This window comes from Oryzias latipes, chromosome 15 (assembly GCF_053564925.1).
Source record: "Oryzias latipes strain Hd-rR chromosome 15, Olatipes_Hd-rR_3.1".
In the NCBI taxonomy this organism is placed as follows: Eukaryota; Metazoa; Chordata; class Actinopteri; order Beloniformes; family Adrianichthyidae; genus Oryzias; species Oryzias latipes.
In genome coordinates, this window is record NC_136251.1 from 18,873,227 (window position 1) to 18,898,775 (window position 25,549).

At 40.5% G+C, this 25,549-nt stretch overlaps 1 protein-coding gene across 1 annotated transcript in view; it reads right to left on the reverse strand.

The window, feature by feature from the left end:
- The window catches only part of akt3a (AKT serine/threonine kinase 3a), a 45,786-nt gene extending 20,640 nt beyond the window's left edge, over positions 1-25,146 (reverse strand). Inside the window, exons 1-3 of the mRNA XM_023963792.2 lie at positions 24,703-25,146; positions 19,383-19,795; positions 427-552 (exon numbers count right to left, since the gene is read on the reverse strand). Coding sequence (XP_023819560.1) covers positions 427-552; positions 19,383-19,428 — 172 coding nt within the window. The 5' untranslated portion in view covers positions 19,429-19,795; positions 24,703-25,146. The remainder of the gene's footprint in view (positions 1-426; positions 553-19,382; positions 19,796-24,702) is intronic.
- Between the last annotated feature and the right edge of the window lie 403 nt (positions 25,147-25,549).

Below are 25,549 nucleotides of genomic sequence, written 5' to 3' on the forward strand. Positions count from 1 at the left end.
GAATAGATGCTTTAAAATTAGGGATGTAGCGAATAATCAATTTATATTCCCACAATCCAACCAGATAGACTTGCATGAAGTTGGAACCTATACTATTAAAAAAATTGCTTCAATGTGCAATACTGTACATCGGATATTTCTAGTATGTTTTTACTGTAACGTAAACCAACAAAGTGTATCACAGCGGACAACACACACAGCGACAGCAAAATATCTTGAGTCCATCATTTCAGTCCAATGTGTGGAAACACTTTGAATTTAGCAAAGGCAGGTGATTATCCAGTGTGGTAGAATGGGTAAACATTATTTTTTTTATCATTAAGTTATAGTGTTTAAGATTTAAAAACATCAATCAAGCAAGTTCAGTGAGAGATTTAAAAAAAAAGTAGTGAAAGCAACAAATGTTTGGCAGCAACTGTGACCTACTTGCTACAGAGAAGTTATTTAGTGGGTAGGGCAGGTCTGCATCCTGAGGCTTCTCCTTATAGCCGATGAAAGAGCCGTCTGTCTTCAGCAAGAAGTAACGAGGTCGCCAGTTCTTTATGTATTCACCTGTAAAGACCAGACCACAAAAAAAAATGGAGGGAAATTTCAGTGGAACATGTTCCAACAGACATTTGGCACAAACAAGTCAATTCATCGCAGAGATTATGTCAATTATCGTAATCAATCCGACGTATAGAAAGTGGTATTAACTGCAATAATAACGATGATTGATGTAAATACTGAGATTTTTTCCCTCAACAGTTAAGAGCTGCTCATCTGTCATCTGTTCAAAGGACATGTCACACACGCACACACACACTACGAGCATCTACACAGCCCCCTCTGCAGCGTACGCAGCGCTTGCCAGATTCAGATCGGATTATCATGTAAAAAACGGCAAAAACATGTTTACCAGCAAAACACTGAAAGCGTCCATGCCAGGAACATCATCTGTCTGATACATGGGCAGGTGTTGAGGTGATGACCCGTCCACCAAATACTCACACACACAGAGGCATTCGGATGCACACAAACCTCTGGTCAACGCCAAGAGGACGCGGGGAGGAGGTTTGGGGTGAGGTGACTTTATACCAGATAAGATTACAGAGAATTACTCTTCTTAGACATCAGCGACAGAAATTAACATCTGCTGCCCAACTGCCTGACACAGACTGACACTAAGGAGAGTCCGCAGCTTTATTAAATGAGAAGCAATAGGATTACATGACTCAAACATTTCCACACCGCAGGGCCAGATAACAGCTTGGATTTACTTTTGGATTAAAGTGCACATGTGTGTCGTTTCACACAAGAGCGGAGTGGGATTGAAAACGGGGGTAGCAAAGTGCAGACAAACACAAAATTAAAAGGGCACACGGATGAAGTTTGAGTAAAACCCAAAGTTATCGCGTTGACATTTTTTTCAGATTTTTTTTGTAAATTAGAAAAAAGTACGTGTTTGTCAAAAACTTTTAAATAACCTGTTTTTTTTTTTATCAATTTGCATACTTGAATAAGATGTAGAGCCACTGTGATCCAAAGATGCATGAACACACTACAGGGACACGTTTAGATAACATACACACCAAGACCTCCCTATCGACTCCGCTAATTTCAACTAAATCCACAAAACAGAAGTCTACATAAAGTGCGTTTGTGTGTGTTTTCTATTTCTGATATCCACTGAAAATCAGAAATGACAGCAGGCCGTGCTTGTTAACACGTTACAGAAAAACACCTGCTCCACTGAAGGAAGCATGCAACTGAGGCCCTGCTGGTACTTCCAGGTGCTGCTGGTGTCTGTGCGCATATGCGGCGCAGTGGCTGCTCCAACCCCACCACTAAGTAGGGACAAAGGAACACAAAGACAGACATGTAAAAATGTTGGCTGGTGCCAGCGCATCGCGAGGACCACACAATCACACCTCACCTCTTCAGTCTCTGCATCTATTTTTTCCCTGTTTTTCACAAATCCACCCACTCTCCTGCTTCCTCGTCTCCTTCCTCTGTTCTCTCAACAACAAAACATATTCTTTGGATCCCTTACTACTTATACATGGTGTTGTGAGAGGGGGCAAACAGAAGAAGCCCACAAAGAATCAAAAATTATGTCAGAAAAGCAACATAAAACAGTGAAAAAAATATAGATTGCCGGAAAAAAATCATATGGATAATCCCAAAAAAAAATGTATCAACTTTCCTTTAAAGGCCATTCTTGAAACTCTGCTTTGCTTTTATTTATTCATGCACAACTTTCACCTTTGTTAAGGCTAAAACTATTGGTGCAATAATCTCTCATAAATAAGAAAATTTGGCTTTTTCATTCTTTCATCTCCTTCCGTTTATTCCCTTTCTGGGTCACGGGGCTGCCGGAGCCTATCCCACTCACTTGTGAGCGAAGGCAGGGGGCATCCTGGACAGGTCACTATTCTGTCGCAGGGTAGTGTCCACAATCCCACCCCCACGCACTCTCACATTCACACCTAGGGACAGTTTAGATGAACCAATTAACCTATGAATTTAGCTTTTTAATAAATCAATTTGACTCAATTTAATTCAGAGTTTAAAAAAAGAATTTAAGATTATTTTGCACCAAATACTAAAGAAATAACAAAAATATGACATAAAAAATAACCAATAAAACATTTTTTTTGTAGTTCTGTATTTCCAACGTGACTATTTTTTCCTGAAATTCACATCTGGAAAAGAAAACAAACAGCAATAGAGCAGACATTCAAAAAGGAAGAAATATGAGGGAAAAGTTACACCGATAAAACTATTATAAACTGGCTAGCAGAAGTAGTCTGCTGTTCCAAGTCCAGTCATTTCTATGAGTCACTTTCTAGAGGAGGTGTCCAACCAATGGAAGCCTGTGGTTGGCCACTTCATCCCTCAGCTGTCCAGGACAAGTGAAAACATTTAAGCGCTCCGTCTGGCCAGGCTCAGGCGTCGAGTATGCGGGTCTGCTTCTGTGTGTCCGCTGGGGGGCAGGGGAGGGGGCAGCCAGGGGTGGCACAGACGGACGGACGAGATGGACAGTTGTCCGCGTGCACAGTTCCAAACAAACGGGCACACGTACATGCACGCACCGACTAGAACAATTCGGCTTCAGCCGTTCCAACTCTTCACATGATCCAATGGTGTTCTGTGGAGCTATCCCGTCTTGGCCCTGCCTGTAATGAGTCCAGCGAGCTCTCCCACTCTGGACAGCTTGTCTGGGGAGCCACATGTCTCTGAGTTGGACTGCTGGAGAAAACAGAACAGCCGGTCTCCTTCCCACACCATCTCTCTCTGTCTTCACTTCAGTTTCATTTAGTTTTCTGCACAAATTTACTTTTCCCTTTAGGCTAATTAGTAACTACTTGACTTATGCGGTGTTTAAGGCAACAGGAGTCTATTGTTTCTTGTTACAACAACAAAAATATAACTAGAACGAACGTGAGTGATCTAAATGATCTAAGGAGTGAGTAAATCTGTCTGAAGTGTGTTCGCTCTGGTGGAAAACAAACTTCGGCTGCAGTTCCTCCTCCTTTCAGTCACGTTTTAAGTCTTTACTGACTTTAAACTGAATTCCTTTATTAATTATTCACACATTACATCTCTAAGTCAGAGAGGAAGGATTTCAAAACAAAAGACTAGCATTTAAGCTAAAACAGCCCCACAATCCGTGTGTGAGAAACCCACTCAAAGGAAGGAAGATCAAAGGATGAACTCAGACGGTGTCTGTCAGGACTTTTCATTCATTGACACTGAGCTAAATTCCTCCGAAACCATGTATTAATTTCTAAGAAAAGTAAATCTTGCTGGCACATGGTGCAGTTGCAGCTTGCAGATTTAGCAGTCAGAGGCAGAAATGAATCAGCAGTGACCGTGTCCGTTCCAAGCTTTCTGAATGGACAATTAGGCCAGAGCGCTTGCTAACTGTCACTCAATTAGCAGCCTGATTAGCAATTCACTTCCAGACAGAGAAATGCAAAGTAAGGAGCGAGAGAGACGGCAAAACAGGCGACAGGTAAAAAAGGCTGAACCAACGCCAGCAGGAAAGAAACTAGACAGAAAGTTAATTTGCAGAAACTTCGGTCTCCATTCCCTCACTGATTCACGACATCAGCAGACATCAGCTCTAAATGCCTTGATGAGAATTTTAAAAAATAACTCCATAACAATGTGAGCTCACCAGCCATTTGTTAATCAACTCAAACAGGAATTTAATTTAATGCTTTGGCCGAGGCTGGAGCCGATATGCAGATGGTGCAGAGACTGAGCTGTGAGGCTGGCACTCTGGGAGCTGGAGAGGTGGTGGGTGGTGGTGTGCAGAGGTGGGCAGAGGGGGACGAGAAGTGAAGAGGAATTTCTGTGATGCTCCAACACACACACACACGCACACACACAGCACCTCACAAACAGAAGGATAACAAACATGCAACAACTGTACACACGTCGAGTGGAAAACAAGCTTTGGCTGTCACAGGAAAAGCTAAATACATTAATAAACCAGGCAGAGGGCATCTTGCTACTGCAAATAAATGATCCGATTGATCATTATTGTCCTAGAAAACATAACATTTCAAATGTGTCTAAAATTCCTATCAAATGACTTTATATGACGGCCAAATACAGTAAGCCCAGTGTAGCCGTATCACTTAGCATCGACAGGACTCTGTGGTTGATCTCCTGACAGTAAGGATCCAAGACATCTCCAGACACAGCCGTGACCGTAAGAGCTGCACATGCCAGCATCATTGTGGGAATTAGACGCTGACACTTGAGTAAAAGAGGCAGAACTTCAACATCAAGCAGGGGTATTAGTCAAAGAAAACAGAGAGTAGGAAGATAAACAAAAAGAAGAAAAAATAAAATATATATATAGATTTATAAAATGTTGCGTGTGATTGGATGGGATCTCTGCCATTTTAGCAACTTATCCAACACAGGATTGGGAAAAACAAGTCTGAGCGGAGTATTTTCTGTTATGCAGTTGACTCATGTGTGTGTGTGTGTTTACAAGGATAAGGCTGTGATCGTGACCCCAACCCAAGAAGTTCTAACTCTGGTCTGCTCAGACATCTTAAGACGAATCCAGGCTCTTCAAAGCCAATCCACTTACTGTGCATTAGGCTCATTATCATACTGGGACTAACTGGTGCCGGCGTGCTTAAGTATACATGTTTTGAACATTGGCACTATCACTAGCACCAAAATACTGAGTCTCTGTGCGGCTATTTTTGAATTGATCATTGGAAGCGGAGTCTAAAGCTTTAGATTTATTTCACAGGTCTGTGCATAAGTACAACACTGCAGGGAGAAGATGAAGATCTTAGAACTGAAGATATGAGTGAATAGGAGCTAATAAAATGACTGTTAGAGGCATGGCGGTGACACGGAGCAGGGATGGGGTAGCCAGATTAAGTGGAAACCCGTAGGAATAGGGACATATCTTGGGGGCCCTTCATCCAGCCAGCTGCATACAATCAGAGCCTCCTGGTAAAGCATGCTGATAGCACACATACACTCCCATGCAGGCTTCACTGGTACCCCTCTGCTGCCCCAGCTGGTACAGAGGAACTAGTGCAAATGAACATAAATACTTGACTGCAGGGATAATTTGGCTTATGCCAAATTATGACCCAAAACTACTTTTTCCACATTAGCCAAGTGTCTCCTTTCCATTTCCTTTCCATTTTTGAATGTGCTTCTGATTGCAGTACCATTGCAGTCCAGTAGATGGCGGTGGCTCCTTGGAGCATGTTTGGCCACAGTTTTAACTCTGACACAGAGCTGGAGTGACTGACAGACAAGCTTCAGCCAAGATGCTTCTCACCCTAATCCCCCTCACAGCACTACTGTGTGTGTCAGTGTGTGCGCTACACACAAGATGTTGCTTCTGTGTTTATCTGTCAGTTTGTGCATGTGTGCTTCTGCACGCCGACATTCAGTCAGCTTAAACCTGCATCTGTGTGTGTGTGTGTGTTTACTCATATGACAGGGCAGGGTCCGCTGCTTCCTAAAGCATCATAGGATTACTGTGGTGTTAGCATATTAGCATCTTAGCTGGAGGGCTGCTGTTCAACACCACCTGTGCCAGACAGGAGGCTTTGGTTACCAAGCTAAACAGTGGGTGGGTGAAGGTCAAGGCAGCTCCAATCTTATCATTATCCAATCTAATGTTATTACATTAACTGCTTTACCCTTACATAATCCATAGTATATTTACAAAAGAATGTGATTTGTTTTTCCAACTGTGTTGAAAGTTGGAAATGTATCTAATTTGTCTCGTTTTCATTTGAAAAAGTGCATAAAATGAAGTGGAAGACAAATCAAGATGAAGAATAAACTATGAAATGGATATTCACATAGTAAAGCTTGAAAACATAAACATTCCATCATCTGTTGGCCTTTTTAAACTTAAAGTGAGCCCAAAACATCAAATTATTTTTATAGAAAAATAAAAGTTTGGCTTTATTTAGTTGTAGTAATTAAAATGACAAAAAAAAGGTTTTAAAAAAAAGGAGGATTAACGTATTTTCACCTTTGACATAAACTTCCTTTTTGGATTATACATTTGATTACAGCCATTCAACAAGAAAGGAAAAAGGTAGATCTAAGGGGGTCCTCGACATTTAACATGTTTTTCTTTTTCTTTTAATGATGTATATCAAAGGACTGCATGACTTCTTCTGCCATTTTTGCTGGTTTTCCGCTGGATGCTCTTCTGCCGGTGGAGGGCAGTCCTATGAAGACACTTCATTAGGGGCCAGAGTCACACCTGGGCCCCGAGTTGACCTCTTCTTTATTACACATGGGGGAGGACTTTTTCTGAAGCTGATACCAAAATGAGGTAAAAAGGTTTTTTCCCCTTATTTTGCACATTAAGGTAAGATTAGAACAAAGTATAATTAAGCACCAACTGTAACAACAGCACCGAAGGCTTTCAAGTCAACATAAGGCAAAGAGATAAAGCTTGAACTTGAATGAAAATCCCATCAAAATATCAGTCCGATTTCCTGTTTCTCCTACAACCACAGCTTCATCAAACCGCCCACTCACAACAAACTACATCGTTTAGCTAGCTACATTAAACGGCATCAAAACCACACATGGCGGTTTGTTTGGATGCCTTCTAACATGTGCAGAGGGAAAGAATGAAATCTGACTGTACCAGAACAAAAAGCCCCTGCATTTTAATGCACGATAACATTAGGAATGCTGTGCCTCTTGTGTTCTGAATACAGTGAGACCAATGTGATTAAAAGAGGAACACACAGCCAATAAGCTGGCTAATCAAATCACAGTGATTGCTACTATATTGCCTGTGGAAAACAGGGTTTGGCGACACTTATTTTACATCACTAGCATGTTTATTACAGAAACATCTCTGTATATTCATGTATTTATTAAATACTGCCATCCTAATTTATAAAATAGTGGCAAGTAGAAGTGAAGTAGAGCACTTTTCTTACGTTTTTCTGTGTAATGTATTGAAGCATGTGTGTTTGGTAAAAATAGAATAACTTCTTAAAGGAAGAAAAACAACAAAGCTTGAGAAATCCTGTGTTTTTCTTTTCACTTTCGAATTATTTGTCTGACATTCATATTGAAATCCACATTCTGCCTCTTTGCCTCATTGGATGTTAAACCATTCAATCAGAAGACCAGAGGAGCGCAGCTGGACTAATCAGTCAATAAGAAGAGCTGTTGTCAGAAAAAGAAGGGGAAGGTCAGGAGACAGACACAGCTGTCTAACTATTGCCTACAACAGACAAGCAACACGGGGTGTGTGCATGTGTGTGAGTTGTGATGGAGCCCAACCCTGTCCAGTTGAGCAGTGGTGAACAGGTGCAAAGCTTTGTGCATATATGTGTGTGCGCGCAAGTCGCCATTATTCCAGAGTGGCTCTGTATTATTAATTCAGAAACGCTTGGCTGGGGCTGTGTGCGGCAGCTGCTCTTACGAGTGCGCTGCGTGTGTTTGTGTGGAAAACAGAAGACCCCCCCTGGTCTTTTGTGAAGCCTCCATACTTTAGGAGAGCGACAGAGAGGGACCGTGCTGTACATCTCCTCGCTCGCTGTAAATATACACACACAAGCGCTTCTAGTGGCTAAAAACACACACACATGTGCACGGATGCACTCATGTGCTTCACCACAATAGGACTGTCCAGCAGGCAAAAGTAAACAAGTGGTATAAACCCCAAACCACCAGGAACACCATACCCACCCTTTTATTCTTCCCACGCCGGGCCTGCACCGGTACAGACTTTTTCAAAGCTCCAGAAGCAGCAAGTGCCCTCCTCCTCACTGACAAGTGCTCTATTCTCCTCTCCACCTGCCTCACAGCCATCTCTCCGTCAGAGCAGATGTGGCCAAACTCAAGGCAAGCAAGTGTGAGAATGACCAGTTCTTGTCATGATTTCAAGACTTATTTTCTTCTTCTCCCATTGGAGGACGCAGATGCTACAATGGGGTGACGCTTTACTATTATTGACATGCAAAGTTAATACACTGCAGTTAAAGAAGCTTGTTAAGTAAAAGCAATTATGCACCGCGGAAAGACACTGGCTGTTACAGAGGATATAATCAATAAGTAACACTCAGGAAGAACCCAGGAAGCTAACTTGAAAGCTATTATGGCATATACTCGTTTATTATGACTTCTTTGGTTAAGAAATGCAATATTATCATTTAAATTCACATTTAGGAGCCTTTTTGAAAAAAATATAACCTGACAAAAATCAGGCTATGTTTTTATGTTTGAATAAAAGCACAGCTAAATACAATAATAATCCCACACTGCAAACTATTATTCAAGATATTTTACCAGGTTTTAAGTTGTTTTAACTTATCTTTGCTCTACTAGCTTTTCTCAAAATCAGCAGTCGGGAATTGTGTGAATAGATCATTTGAATACTTTTTAGGGATTCTTCTTTAAGATTCATTCATTCATTCATTCATTATCTGATCCGTTTGTTCCCTTTCGAGGTCACGGGGCTGATGGAGCCTATCCCGGCCACTTGCGAGCGAAGGGGGAGGACGGCGTGGACAGGTCGCCAGTCTGTCGCCCTCATTCTCCACCTTTTAACATTAGTGTTCTTTTTCTATTTATAGGCCCCTTCTTTTTGCAGTATACATTATTGAGCTTTTTCCTTTTTTGCCTTCAGACTGTTACAAATTGACTACTTGTTACCACAGCATACTTAATATTTAGGTGCTGTTGATAATAGATGAACTGTTTTGAGTTCATAAGCACAAAAACAAATGTTTTCCTCCAGTATCTTGAAGAAAATATGTTTGAACGTGCAACAGAAGCTTACAGGGTAACAGGAAGGTGGATTCTCAGGTATGATCCAGCTGAACATGATGGGATTCTGTGCAGAAACCAAAACCACAAGGCATTATCTGCATGTGGCAGATGTTCGTCCTCTTTTCTTCTTCCTTCTACCCCTCCACCCCCTCTCATCCAGCAGTCTGCTGTTGAACCTCCTGTTCTTGCCACTATACCATAAGACATCTGCAGCTCACTTACTGTTTATTCTTTTGTCTGTCGCTTTCTCTTATCTTCCCTCTTAAACGTGGAGACCAAAAAGACAGAGTTTTTTGTTTGATACCAGATGGCACGTCAACAATTGCATAGCATCAGCCCCTCTAAACACAGACTCACACATACACAACACATGCATGCACAAAAACAAACAAACAAAAAAACACACCACCTCCATGTCCTCCTGTCCCTTTGTGCTCAATCCTCTGTTGGATACCTTCACTTCTTTGTACAACCAGGTGTATACATTTTTGTGCAGTTCTATGTGTGTGTCCCTCTTTACCTTGAAATATTAGGCACTACTTTAATGAGAGCATGCTGGGAAGCAGGCCCCAGCCAGTGGACCATATGGGGGCCATTTAGCCCCCTCAGAACACTGAGCCAAGCCTTGCTGACATGATTACCACTGCCGTCCGTTGCTCTACACCAGTGTCAGAATGAGAATGGGGAATTTTATCATGGGCAGCTAATTAATGACTGGAGATTGGCAACAGGAGATGGAGGAGGCTGAGGGAAGATGAAAAAAACTCTCTCTCTGCTTGGTCTCTTTTTCTTCTCAATTCTAATTGGGCCAAGAAATTCAGGTTCTGTACAGAAAAATAAGAAAAACACAAAAAAGACATTATAGTTAGAGAAAATGTGTCTGCTTTATTCATAATAAAATGATTTATGCACTTATCTGCCAAGTTTGTAGTACTCAGTTAGTACATGTATCTTTTTGTTTTTTATGTATAGTTAACTATTTCACTGTGTCTATGTGGCAAAGCAGCCTGAGACCAGTGGCTTCGTTAATCCAGTCACAGACAGATTACAGGTGGGGGGATAAAAATAGAATGGCTGTCCCTTTAACCTGACTACTGTCACATCCACATACAGCCCAACTAGTCAGGAAAAAAGTTGGCATAAAATAAACCTACTTAAGTCATTTGAGCAGTTTTTTAATCCATGTGGCCAATATGACTAAAGTCTGTGTTGTTCAACAGTAGTAAACCTCAAGACAAAGTCGCTTTATAAATTATGCTGTAATTTTTACCCAAATTGCATACCTGCAGAACCTGGTGACCTTCTTAAAAATAAGTTTAAATCCAAACATCTTGATTTCTTTTTCCATAAATATTCTTAACTATTAAACCCCAATATTCAACAATAGGCGTATAAAGATGAAATAATAGTAACAAAAACAGATTCTGTTTGAGGTTTGGTTGGTCCATTATGTCGATGCTCTAGAGATCAGAGCCTGCACATCTGTAACAGACCCCACAATTAAAATCTTCTTCCACTTTCGGCTTTTCCCATCAGGGGTCGCCACAGCGAACGAGTCGCATGGTAAATTTGGCAATGTTTTACGCCGGATGCCCTTCCTGACGCAACCTTCTCAAACCGGGCTTGGAACCGGCAGAGGTAGAGAAGGGAACAGGGAGCAGCCCGGAGTCGAACCCGGGTTTCACGGACGGAAGGCGCCGCAAACCAGCACGAGCTAACTCGTTAATTAAGTAAAATAAAATAGGAAGATAAAATAAAATAAGATCAATTGACCCTCACTTACAAATAAGAATAATTTATTTTAAATAATTCATGAAGGGATTTTTCTTTATTGCCAATTTTTGTATTTCTGCAGAAGAAAACTGCTTTTCTTTCTTTAATATAGACCTAAATGATGCAAATTCTACTTTTGTAGTTTTTTAATTACCAAATCAAATCCTAATAGTGGGTGGTTAAACCCAATACCCAATAGAGTGTTTGAAAGGTAAGAATGAACACAAATAGGCAGCTATGACAAGCGTAAGTCTATATTATTTGAAATTTTGAATTTTATCCGAAGAAAAGTAATGACCTACAAGTGTAGAAATGAGAAGAGTAATAAATTACAATCATCAGCTGAAGTTGAGAATCAAATCTTTTTCTCTGTGCTGTGAGATACTAAAAATAAATCTGGGATTTTCACCTACAACCATTTCTGGGTGTTTACAGAGAAGGTGAGTGGTGGTCCCCTGGGCCCAAATGTTTCACTGATGCCTGAGGAGAACAACCATACTGGTTAAGGATGGAAAAAGGAAAGAGAACCTTAAAAAAAACTGCTTTACTGAAGAGCTTCTCTAAAAATAAATGTTGAACTTAACAGAAGAAACAGCACCAGAAGGTATCTGGTGGATTGAACAGTCCTGTCAGCTAAATACAGGAAACTGAGGCCAAAGTTTGTGAACAAGACAAGATGAGCTCATTTTGTTGTTGTGAACTTTGTCAGAAAAAAAGAACAAGCACTATCAATGTGGTCTAAAGTCCCTTCTTCCTAATTTTTACTCAGTTTTATTTCTACACTCAGTCTGAACTTGAACAGATCCCCAGTGACCATATTAGCATGTCTAAATACACTGAACTCTTTATATTTGCTTGCTGAAGTGCCCGGATAGAAACCCACGCAACCTCAACGAGATGCAAACTGTCCACAGAAAGACACTGGCTGGGATTTGAACCAGGGCCTTCTTTCTGTGAGGCTAGAGTGCTAACCACTACACCACTGGGCAGCCCTGCATTTGTGTCTATCTCAAAAGATTCAATCCACTCAACAGTTTTTGTTTCCGTTTTATTTTATCATAACCTACACTGTTTCTTAACTTAAAAATAAGGAAAGCAGCTAAATGTGTCATCCTTAACATTTATAGTAGACAAGTGTTTAGCTGTCACAGTAGGAACTAAAAAAGAAGAAATAGATTGCAAATCATTGTCAGTGAAAGATTAATTGTGATACAAAAAAAACCAAAACCTTTGAATCACTCACCAAACCAGATGCCAGAAAAGACTAAATTATATTGTAGTCTCATGTTGTCTTGTGTTTTTTTTTCTTTATATTTTGCTGTCATAACTTTAAAGGGAATTACTATTATTACTGCAGGAATTTGAAGGAAGGACTTTTTTGGGAAAATGGTATTCTCAGAAATTTAGTGTAAATAAAACTTTCAGTCAAGGATTGCCAATCAAACTGACACATTACAGTGTGGATTTGGTGCTTTTGGATTTTCCTAAACTGCTGTCCTCTGTTTAATTCAATAAACAACATTGTTGTTGTTGGAAATTGCTGATCTGACAGCTAACACACAGAACTCATCATTCAGCAGGATTTAAAAAGCCCCTGAAGGAGTGGTTTAGCAACCTCTTGGTTTTCCACAGAAGCTTTCATAAAAGTGGTAACTCCTGCACTGATGAACTCGTTTACAAATGAAGTATGACAGTTTACTGCTAAAATATCAGAACGGATTGGGTCGTACAGAGCAACAATGCCTCAGGCTAAAATGCACCAGAAAGCAGGAGAAGAGAGCGCTCTCAGTGCATGCTCATGAAAATATAGCAAACTGGAAGCAGAAAATATTATCCAATACAATTTAATTTAGGCCATAAATTAACAGAACAAATATCAGTTTATTGCTCTAGAATGCCTGTGTCAACTTGCTTTTAAAAAAAGCTGTTAGCTTGGCACTAATCTGTTGGCCTAAATCAGCCAAACCAACCCCCACCCAAACCTGCCTCCTCTAATCAATCCAAAGCCTACTCCGACCAGCCCACAGAACCTCAAGATGTTACCTACAAAGCACCCCTTTAGTTTAATCTCTGTCAGAACATTTAAACATAGATGCCAGTTTCCACTTGGACTCAGATGGCTTTGACAGATAAGGACAAGGCTGCTGCCCCTTTAAACAGGCCACATTGGAAAGCTACACGAGGGAAGACAGAAACAGCATCAGCAGTGGTCAAAAAACAATCTGAAGGTTCAAGGTATTTACTTTGAGTTTGGCTTTCAAAAACAGCCTTCTAAAACAGTTTAATGAGTGTGAAGTTGGCCTTTGTTTGAATGTCGTGTTTCTGTTTGGTCTGAGGCAGCCTTTAAAACAGCAGGATCCTGAACTCTAACTCTAGCTTCAGGAATGTCAATAGGTGTGGTTCTTCCAACACCTTTCAGGCCCAAAAGTCATTTATATTTGACACAACCACATCCATGGGTGTGCCTGTTGAAGAGGAAGAAGTAAGCACGAAGAAGGTTTTATTTTAACCACTGCCAGTAAAAGTTGCAGCCATGTTAAGTGACAGAGAAAATAGGACAATTACGTGTGAGCTGCAAACATCAAAGCGTTGGCCGTCACATGACTCGACACATTCCAACTGTTGAACGTTTTGAACCTTCATAAAAGACCTCACCTTGACCTTAAAGTTAACAAATAAAAGTCTCATTAGTTTGCACTTGACCCATCCCAGGAGTGGGAGGTAACTCGTGCTCACAGCTCCACTCAGGAACCGGAACCATTGAACAATCCACCCCTTAAAGTCCCACTCCGATTAGTATTTGATCTAGTGTGATCTAGTGGTCTCCTAAAGTCCCACTGTGTTTTTGGTTCTATCAACATGTTCTTGTAGCATATTTCCTATGATGGAGGTAATGTATAAAGAAAACTAAGATTAAAACTGAGTTTCTGGGTATTTCTTTTTTCAAATTGTGGTGAATTACGAGCAGATGAGAAATGCCATTTGAAAAAAAGTTCTCCTTTGTGATGTCACAAATGGGCTGAGCAAGCCTGCTCCGCTCCATTCCGATGCATCCACTTGCAGAAAAATAGATCCATGATTGTCTTCCAAGCTGACATTTGGATTGACAGTCAGCAGGTTTATTGACATGCACATTTTTATTCAAATAATCCTGGACTTCCTGTGTTAATAGCACTGACTGTATATGAGAACTGGACTGAGTGACCCCTCCTCCCTCGCGCTCCAAACAGGAAGTACTCGCTGGTTCTAAGAAACCCAAAATTCCGTAGACTTCTATTGACAAATAAACAGCTATTACTCAGTCATTATATTTGTCAGAATAACCATTCTTGCTCCAATACCTTTTTTTTTTGCAACGTGTTCTTGATAATCCTAAGGTTTTTATGATGTTTCTTCTGTATAGCACGTTATTCAAGTTATGTAGTGACTAATGGAGTGGCTGAATAAAAGTATGTGGTCTTACATTGAACGTTTGATTGACAGATTCTCCCAAGCCCACTTCCAAGTGGAACGGGGTGTGGACTTCCAACAAGCTCACTTCTGATTGGTGGCAGTAGTAAGGATGACTCAGACCAACTCACACCAATCACAGCTTACTAATTATTTCTGGTTCAAACATGGCAGTGTCTGTAGCGCAAAAAAGGTTCTATGGGTGACGTCATACTCCCTTGGTCCAGTTCTCTCATAATGGTCAGGTGACTTTTACATGTAGCAGATTGAGCTCACTGCAGAGCTGCCTTTTCAGTTGGATTTTCTTGCATCTAAACATGATTATTTTACAATTTTGTAACAAGATTTATTTAATCTTGATTTTTTTCAGTAGATTCAACTCTTGTTTCTCTTATCTGATCACTTTAGTTTATTCTGTAAGTTTGAATGGCCTTCTATAAGCAGAAAAGGTTTGCAGATACCAGAACAGTGCAAGAAACAGCAACAAAGTACAAATTTTTATCTCAACTTTATGGAGAATACTCTTATGAAGAATTAAAAAAAATAGGTAGGAATACAATATTTATCAATAAGGAAACTATGATTACATACCCCAAGGATTTATGCTTTGTTGCATAAAAATTATAAATAAATACATTTTCTTATAAGGTTCAACAGCCACATCAGTCTTTATAGGGATATACCTAAATCTTAGTCCAGCACTCTAACCAGATTTACTGTTAGGCAGCGGATGCAACAATGTGTGGGAATAAATGATGATAATGGCTGCAATTTAATCACGACTAAATATTGACCATATTTCAACAACGTGTGCATGTGTGAACACAGAATAACCACTGGTACTGTGATCAAATATTTGAGGTCAGCATTTTGAAGATTTTGAGCTGCGAACTAATCCCATTATTCAATCGCTCTTCCCTTCACCTGCTCCAGCTACCTCTATCCAAGTTCTCCATCTGCAGCGATCAGCACTCATTCATTGATCCATTCATTCATTTATCCAAGATTGCCTCCCTCCACATTGGTCCATTCACACACCCAGCCATTAATCCACTCTTATCTGCCAGTCAGAATGCCTACAGCCATTAAGCTCAGAATGTGCTACACGTATGAAAATAACAAAAAGTACTGAATAGGAAGTAATGATGTGATAGAAAAAATGCAGAAAATGTTTAATAAATGTCTATTTTTTAAGTCTAAAAATCAGAGTTTTAGCACAGATTTGATAGGTTTATTTTAATGCCCACATACTATTTATTGAGGCTTTTTCATTTGGAATTGAAAGCAATAGTTAAATGTCTTTCTAACGCATTCATGTTGGTGCGTTCTAACACAAACTACTGAAAATTCATCTTTCCTGTTCTGTGGTGACTGTATCTGTCACAAAACCATCTCCCAGTCTGTCCTGCGTGGTTTGCCTGCAAGCTCTGCGGCCTGGTCTGTCTGTCTGTCTGTCTGCCATTATCTGCAGCGTAGAGTGAGTCATTCTTGGGACAATGGAGGCAGTTTGTAAAGCCACACTGCAGCGTACACTTCCTCCGGATGTGCAAGAGGATGCCATTCATAACAAAGCCTTCACTGTCTGCCTGTGGGTTACTATGCCGCGAGTCGGAGAAACAGGAACAGCAGAAAAACGAGCACAGAACGTGCAAGGTGAGGAGAGGACAGGAGCAAAGAGGGGAGACGCAGCCGACAGTGGTGGCGGCAACGACTGGTGATTGATATCAGAGATCTGGCACTGCCACCTGATCCAGCCAGACAGCCCCCAGCGACACTGAACTCACTGAACCCACTGAGCCAACATGGCTGCTTCACTGCACAGAACTGCACTGCACCCAATGAACCCCACAGAGAAATAATGCAAGCAGCAAGGCAAATACAGTTCCCTGAGGGATGGATGACATGGTAGAGGTAGACCACAGAGGAAGGGAGGAGCAAAAGCAAAAAAGGAGTCCCGATCAGTTCAGCTTGAGGCTTCATGACATCATGAAGATGCAGAAAGGCAGACACATTAGAAGAATTTGCTACATTTTTTAGAAAAATGTTTTTTAATTGGGGATCACACCAAATAAATGGTGATCAGAGCTTTAAAGCAAGATGCAGAAAATCCTCTCTGACAAAAAAATGAAAGAATATTATTCCACATTGACATGTCTTTATTGCTCTAAATAATAACTTTGCAAAACAAAACACTTTAGAGGACAGAGTCTGTCAGGGAACAGATTATGCTGTTTTCCCCATCTCTCCCCTCCCTTCAGGCCATCTGCTGTGCTGACTGCTATGCAGGCTGATACCGGTAAAGGTAACAGTATCCACTACTACACCGGCCCACTGTGACCTCTGTGGCTTCTTGGAGGTTGGCTGAAGGTAACTGCAGCGGAAATTTTAAGTTATACGTTTATTTTACCTTACCAAAGGGAGAAACTGGAATTTCGAACGCAATCAGTCATAACTAGAGCAACATCTGGTTTTTGCACCTAAATATTTGACAATTCAACAGGTAAAAGCAAAAAAATGTAGTTGTTGTAGAGAGTGAGTAATAATAGCTTAAGTCACATATTGCAGCAAAGATGTTGTTCTTCAGGATACTTTTTGCTTGACAAGATATTGATTATCTTTGAAAACGAGTCCAAACGCAGTCCTGTTGGGAGTTGTTGCTCTTTTTCAGTGTCTTGCTTTGATGCCCAACAACATTTCAACCTGTTTTTAGTCTGATGACTTTAAACAAAACAAAAAAAGATCATTTTCTACTCTATGGTATTTAACAGGAAATAATGCACTCTGTCATGACCTGGAGACCTGAGCTGCTTTTTCTGCGAGCGATGAGAGAACACTTCAACTTTAGGACTGCTAAAAAGCATCCAATGACCAGTGTCACCACAATGTAAACACGGGATGAATGGACTCAGGGAGGATACATTTGTATGCATATTAAACAAATATGTCCATTATGGTCTTTATCAAACAATGTTCCAATCAAATAACTTGTAAATTCTCTGACATACAGTGATTTTGGACATTATTTTGCTGTGTTTTGTATTTGACTCACTGTGGTGATGATGACTGCAAAGTTAAAACTATTCCACTGCTATTATACTGCTTTTTGTGAGTGAGAGAGTTAATTTAGTCGTCATTTTCAGAGAAAAAAATTGTTTCTTTCATAATTAAAAGCAGATTTATCATTGTTCATGCATTCATGCCTTTTTTGCAAGGCAATAACTGCACAAACATGCAACACATCCTGATACTTCACTGTCGCACCTCAGGTCTCTTTTCTTAAAAGAAAATAGCAATATGTCAGCAAGAAATATGAGGCTCCATAACACTGTTTTTCTTTTTATCAAACAAAACCAAAAGCTTTCATTTAATTACTCGTTGATTTTTCTTTATCATTAATCAAAATCAACCAAATATTCATGCGACTTGTTTTATTGCTACATCAAAAAAAAACTTTCATTCCTCCTTTTTTCCTTACTAAGCTTTTTTGTATAGATAATATAAAAAGGTGATATTCCTTTAAAGTCAGTATTATGCACTATTTCGAAGTTTCAGCAGCAAAGCCGATGCTTTTTGCTGTTTCACTCCAATACCTAATGACTAATGCAGCAGTCTTTGCTTTATCACGACCAAAACAGTGAGTCAGCACAGTCTCCCCACACACTTTAATACAAAGATTTTAGCCTTTGGTGCAGACAAATATTCATATTCTTGACACCAACAGAAGCCCCTCCCCTACATCTCTGTCTCAACACTTAGACTGATATTGTTATGTCGTGACTGAGCGCACTGAGCTCTTTTCTATAACTGGGGTTCAGGCTGCCCTGCTTTAGTGCACGTGTCTGACAAAGTGCCTGAGGATTGTGTCCATGTTTTAAGCATGTTTTTTTGCGGAGGTGTGGACAAGCCCACATTTCCCACAACTCTGCGTTCTGTTGTGCATCCATGTCACTTCCCGTTCAACAGTTTCTGTTACACATTCCTAGACACCATCACAGAGACAAGGGGATGATGCTTGTCTTAAAGTCTGGAAATCCCCTCTCTCTATTACACGCACCCACTCCTACCCTTGTGCCTGTGGGATTCCACATGGAAACACAAGCGCAAGAAACTTTGCTTTATTAGGGGAAAAAGTAATACAAAGTCAGAGAAGCTCCAGTGAAAATATGCAAACATCCCAGAACTACTTTGTTCCTATTAGGCGGCTTCTTCTCCATGGGGTCCACTACATTTCTGTTTTCACCTGTTGCACTAAGCAAACCGTGAGAAGAGGGAAGTGGTCCTTCTGCAACCTGTTTCTTCAACTGTAAAAAATGTTCTGGATTTCTCACTCAAACCGGATGGGATGTCACTGCCTTCCTGAACTTCAACCGTCCTTTTCAAATGATGTGTCATATGACTTGCTATGATAACATCTAGTATCCTCTCTTGACTGAACTTGAGCAAGAGCTCTGTTTATTCCCATTAGAAAAATCTAAACTGGCTTGATTTCCCAGGCGGCCATAACGCACATATCACAATGCACTAGCAATGCAAGTAAAGGATGAGCTACTAGACAGTCTTGTGCATGTGTAAAATTACACACCACTTTATCAGGCACAACCTCAATGAACCAAACAGAGGGTCAGTGAGCAAACAGTTAACCATGCTTATGCTAAAGAGAAATCACAGACACACTTCGGGTACTGTATGCTTGGACAGATAAACAGGCATCCATATGATCAGTCACACACTGCAAACAATTCCATCCTCCCACCGGCACATGTGGACAGGCGCAGCTAGGCCCTCAGTCTAGACAAGAGGCAAAGCAAAAGAGAGGAGAAGGGAGAGGCGCCGTGGAGAGGAGCAACACGAGGGGAGATTGTGGGTGCACTTACCCCTTTTCTGGAGCCATCCCTCTCTAACGATGGTGACATCGCTCATGGTTCCTTCACGTCGGGTCTGATGCCGCTACACGCCTGCTCCACACAGAGAGAGAGGGAGGGAGGAGGGGAGAAGAGGAGGAGAGAGGGAGAGGAGGCGAGGAGCGAGGGGGGGGGGGGGGGGCGCCCGGCTCTCCCAGCCTCCGCGTCACTCTCCCTCCCTTCCTTCCTTTCTCGTTCTCTAGTTTACGCAGTCTCTCTCAGATACACACACAAACATGTATGTGTGTGTCGTTTCACTTCCTGTTGTGGCTTATCTCCCACCCTCCGTCTTCTTCTTCTTCGTCTTTTTTATCCTCTTCTCCTCCACCTCCTCCAACCCTCGCTTTCACTCTCCAGGGCTTCCTCCTCACCAGTAGTGACTCAGCCTGGAAGGAAGTGAAAGAGAAAATAAAAAAAAGAAAACAGACAGAAAAAGAAGACATGAATTATTATTTTTTTCCCCTTCTGTATTCCTTCTTACTCCCCACAGCCGTTTCACAACATCTGACAAAACAAACAAGTTACTGTAAAGATGAACGCTTCTTCCTATATACCCCCTCCCTAACAGACATCCACCCAGTTCCCCTTTCTGTCGTAAAACGCCGCCTTTGATCAACACGGTGAGCTGTTGCAGCTTTTCTGCTTCAACAGAAAGAAAAAGAAAAATCCTTTCACTTGCCAAGCCCCCCTATCCCCCACATCACATGTTTGGCTTTGTATGTGCTGGGTGCAAACGCCGTCATACCTTTTTTATACATCTGGATGTTGAGTTCTTTTGTTAGTGCGTGAGGCATATATTCCTTGTGTGAGACTTAGGATTGGTTAAAAATAGCTACAACTGCAGTTAAGGATGCTCTCACACTCTCCCTCTGCAAATCTCTGCACCTCTCTGTCGTCTCACTCCCGCCCTCCCATCCCCTCCCTCAGCAGAGCGGCCGCGCTCACCTCAGATGCACCCTACTACACTGTATTACACAACATGCAGCAACACCGTGCTGCTCGCTTGAATGGAGACGAGCACTACGATGGTTTAGCTACAGTCATACCCTCTAAGTGGAAATCAGCATTCAGATCAGAGAGTGTCTGCACTGCTGCAGACTCTTAAAGTGACTGCAGCATTGAAGAGGAGACTGGAAAACACCCACAGACACCTTTTTTTTTTGGATTCACTGAGAAGAATCGTGATCAGCTGAAAATGCTTAGTCATGTAACCCACATATGGCCCCGATTACAAGACTGCATTAGATTAAAAAAACAGGTCATTTCTTTTCCCAAAGGAGAAAATGTACTTATTTTTATATAAGATCTTTTCAAATATGACTTTTTCCCAGTTTTGATTTATTTGATTTGTTTAGCAAAAACTCTTGTGGTAAATTTTCTTTTTCAATTTTTATCTCTGACTGGAATATAATATAATCTGTCAAAATTGAGTTTTCCAGACACACAACTAAGTTTGATCTTTTTTGAATGGTTTCCTTTTTTCTAAATTCCCAAGAAATTCTTTGGTTTCTTTAGTTTCCTGCCAAATTCTTTTATAATCTGTGAAAACAATATTTAAATAATTTATGAACTGGAAACAAGATCCAACATCCATGAAAAGGAAATTTAGTCTCTTTAATGTTTCCTTTACAGCACTACAGTCCTGATTGTTAGAATTCTAAGAGAAAAATGATTTATCTCAGACTCAGGTTCATTTTCTAACATACTTTTAAATATACCATCTATTACCCTGATGCACTCTGAATTCAGCTGTAAAATGTTCTGATGATGTGTCTCTGCATCTTCTGGTAGGGTTTACTGCCAAAAATTTAGTGGATTTGGTTTAGGTTAAAAAATTCACAATTCTATTTGATTTTTTATACAATATTTGTTTGGTTATGAACATCACAGAAATTAAAGATGAACAAAGACTAAACTTTCATGATAAAATGAGGAATTCTTACCAAAAAAAAGCTACTAAAGGTGCTGTTTTAAGCCTGACAAAATCCCAGAACACGCTTGATAAAAAAAAAAAAAAACTTTATTCATAGATTTATTGAAACAATTCTGAAATTTCTCATATAAAATAGATTTGTTGATTAATCTTTAGACAACAGACCAGAAAACACTTATTAGTTTATTTAAATCAATTTTCAAATTGTGGGGAGTTTTATGTAAATCAATTTGTACTGAATAAAAATACTTTACATGTCTATATGGTAATCCCCCTCATGTATTCACTGATACACAAAAGATGAAGCAACCCTTTGGAAACAGTTTTTCCTTTGAGCATCAGTCAATAAAGGATGTAAAGAATAGTCAACCTGGGTAATTACACTCAAATTCTTTTTATAGACACAATACAACTGTGGATTAAGGTTTAACACAACATTGTTATTCAATAAAGCTTCAGTTAGCTTTAACCTTAATCTTCTAAACCATATGGATTGCACCAACTGGGAGAGAAGAGAATTGAAGAGGAAATAGCAGCAGCACCGCTCCAACTGTGAGTCACTGACCTTACCTTTTGGGAGCATGAAGGGGACTAGACAGTTATTCCCAGATATCTCTTTTATTTGCTCACTTTGAATGGAGACACCATGAATCATGCTTTGAACAGTTAGCTTTTTCTCAATTTAAAAAAAGATTTTTGCACCCTGATAAGTTTTAAGCATTTACCAATTTCTATACTTTAACCCCATAATCCATATGTAAACTCAGAACAACAGACACTAAATTGGAATCTGTTGTTTGAAATCTTCAAAAATTCTTTTTGACAGTAGAATGTAGGTGCATCGTGTAAGTTCATTACTCCATGCGGCAGATCAGCTCTGAAAACAAAAGCCTCCAATCCTCTTGCAGGGAAAGAACATGAGACTTTATCTCACGTCAGTTGGCATCAATCCCATGCAATCAGTGGCCTCATGCAAACTCTGGCTGACATCAGCTGCAAAAAGACCACCAGCCCTGCTCTGAAAGCAAAGCAAGTCATGCCATTTCACTCATCTGACCTGAAAAGACCATTTTTCCTTCTTAAGAAAGATACCTATGGAGGTCACCTACTAGTCCAGTCAGTTGTGTTTTGTTTTGAAGTTTGTGTCATTGACTGTGCATTGTGTGGTGAGTACAAAGCTTTCCCATGACCCATTTACAAAACCCGCATCTACCTTCTTGAGGTGCACTTTTATTCTGGCAGCAACAATGAAGCCACATCTCTATGTGTAACGATGCAGAAGATGTGGCTCAACAAAAAGCTGCTGCCTCCCAGACACACAGGAGAACTGCTCTGTCCTCCTTGTCCTAAACCTCAAACTGCAAATGAAAGCAATTGTGGAACATTGAAATAAAGTATGAATATCTGTAGATCCTAAATGCTAAAGTGATTTTTTACCTCAAAATCAGTTGTTGAGTGTCTAATTAATAGTTTAACTGCTAAAACCAGGAAGAAAATCTTATGTCAGCTTCTTAAGTTGTTATGCATTTTTGAATTCCTCTGCTTAAAGTTACGAGATAAAACAGGAAATATTAATGCGATGCAAGTCACAGGAAGTGGTAAAAAGCAATTTGATTAATATCAAATTTAAATACAGAAATACTACTGTGACAATGACAGGCTGGTTACAGTCTCTTGTATTTTTTAAAGGTGCTTCTTCAAAAAAAATGAGCAGAGCATTTGGAGGCAGTGCATGCTTTTTAACATTCATGTATTTATATACTGTATCTAATATTTTTCTCCTGTTTATTGTTTTTTATATTTCTAATCTCAGCTTTTATCTTGATGTTGTAAAAGCCTTTTTTTTAGTACTTTGTTTTCTTTTTTATGAACTTATTATAAAGGGGAAATTTCCCATTGTAAACAAGGCCGGAAATGGCCATGGGCTAGGGGGGGCATGCCGTAACTACCCTACTAAAGAAATAGAAATGACCAAAAACTACAACAAAACAAAACAAAAAAAAACAACTTAATATACTAAAAAAAGAATAAATGAGAAACTTGTATGGATGGACAGCCAAATGGACAAATAGATGTACATAAAAAGAAAAAGATAAATGCAGCAGTGTCCTGCTTGTGCCAGTCCAAAGTTGAGTAAATGCAGTAACAGAAACCTTTTCTTCTTCTTTTCCTTTTGGCTTTTCCCCACAGCAAATCAGCTTCCTTCATCTAACCCTGTCCTCTGCATCCTCTACTCTAACACCAGCTACCTTCATGTCTTCCTTCACTGCATCCATAAACCTCCTCTCTGGTCTTCCTCTAGACCTCTTACCTGGCAGATCTAGACTCAGCATCCTTCTACCAATATATTCTGCATCTTCTCTGGTTGTGTCCGAACAGTCTCATGGCCTCTCTGACTTTATCTCCAATGCCTCTAACATGTGCCGTCCCTCTGATGTACTCATTCCTGATCCTATCCTACTCCCAAATAGAACCTCAGCATCTTCATCTCTGCTACCTCCAGCTCTGCTTCCTGTCTTTTCCTCACTACCACTGTCTTTAGGCAAGCCACTCAGCATAAAACACACGTATCAAGTAGATGAAAGGAGAACATAGATATATGGTTAGATGTACTGATATGACCATAACAAGGTTTGTATGCATAATTAAGTGTTTTCAACACACACCAATTTACCATATGTTCTATAGATTATAATCATAGTAGAGCTTCTTTGCACACACAAAAAAAATCATACTTTTAAAACCTTTCAAGTGTTGTAAACTGTCAAGAGATGTTGCAAAACTGTAATAAAGTGTGTAAATTGTTGCACCATTTCAGACAGACCAAAAACGAATAAGGCTGATCCCGGCAACACCCTGAGCACTTTCATCAGAACAACAAACGTTGCAAACGTGCGTGTGGCACACCTAATGCACACAAGTGGTCAGTCAGAGAAAGCCGGGGCCTAAGGCAGTTTGCTGGCTGCCTCTGCCACAGCCTGGTATGAAAATCGCAACGAGGTGGGCTGCCTTTATTTACCAGCTGACTCCCTGTTAGGGTTAGGAGAACAACAGGAAGCCTTTCAGAATGCCGGCTTTTTAAAGACTGCTACCAGGAAGTTGGAGTATCATTAAAATGCGCAGGGACAAGCAGCGCATCCTCTACGTCAGGATGATGCCCGTCTCCCGGACTGATGCGTCATTCCTGCAGCACTGCTGACTGACTGACTATTACACAACAAAAACAAGCATTTCAGGAAACCCCACTGCCCCTTAAGGCACCGCTGCCAGCGCGGGGTGGTGTTCACGCCTGACTTATAAACAATTATTTAGCGAAACTGCGTCGAAAGTTTGCTGTTTAACACCGAGGGTCGGTATTACCTGTAGCGACAGGTGCGGGGATGTTCCTGCGCACCTGCTCCTCACACACCGCTTGGCTTACTTCTTCTTCTTTTTTCTTTTTTTCCCTCTCTCCTCCGCTTCCTGATGAGTATCCGGGGCTAGGAATAAGATAAGCGCCTGTCGCTCCTGCGTTACGGACCCGCGCACAAATAATCTTTTGGAGCCACTTCAAACGGATTTCCGAGAGGCTGCGGGGAGCTACCGTTACCGCAGCCAACGGTTGTTTTGACTCTCACGCAGGCTGGTGACGTCAGCAGGGGGAAGCGGCAACCCCCCCTCCTTCTCCTCCTCCTCTTCCTCCCTCCTCCTCCTCACTCTACCATCTCGTCTTGAACTTCAACAGTTTTTTTGAGTTCACCCTGTTCTAAGCAGAAGCAAGCTCCTCTATCATCATCCCCTCATCCACATTCCGGTTGATGTGTCAACTATCGCGAGATCCGATGAAGTTCACGTGCAAGACTTCTTTTCAAGGGCTATAAGGGTTTTTGTGGGATACAGATTTGAAGTTTAAAGAAAACCATTTAATATATTTATGCCAATTCTAGGCAAAAGTACTTTCATAGAATATCTTCTACTGAAGGATACTTATAGTATATTTACGTCTATTGTCGTAATCTAAAATGAAATAATGAAATGAAATCCTTTTTCAGATGCACAAAAGCATTGGTATTTTTCAAACTATATTAATTCAAAAATTATTTTCTTTCACTTGTCAGTACTTATGATTAATCAAAGTCTGGAAATAAAAAGTTGTAGGTTCGGTTTCCTAAAGAAAACAGTACAAAATAAACAGTCTGGTACTGTCTTGTACTCTATTATTTGCTTA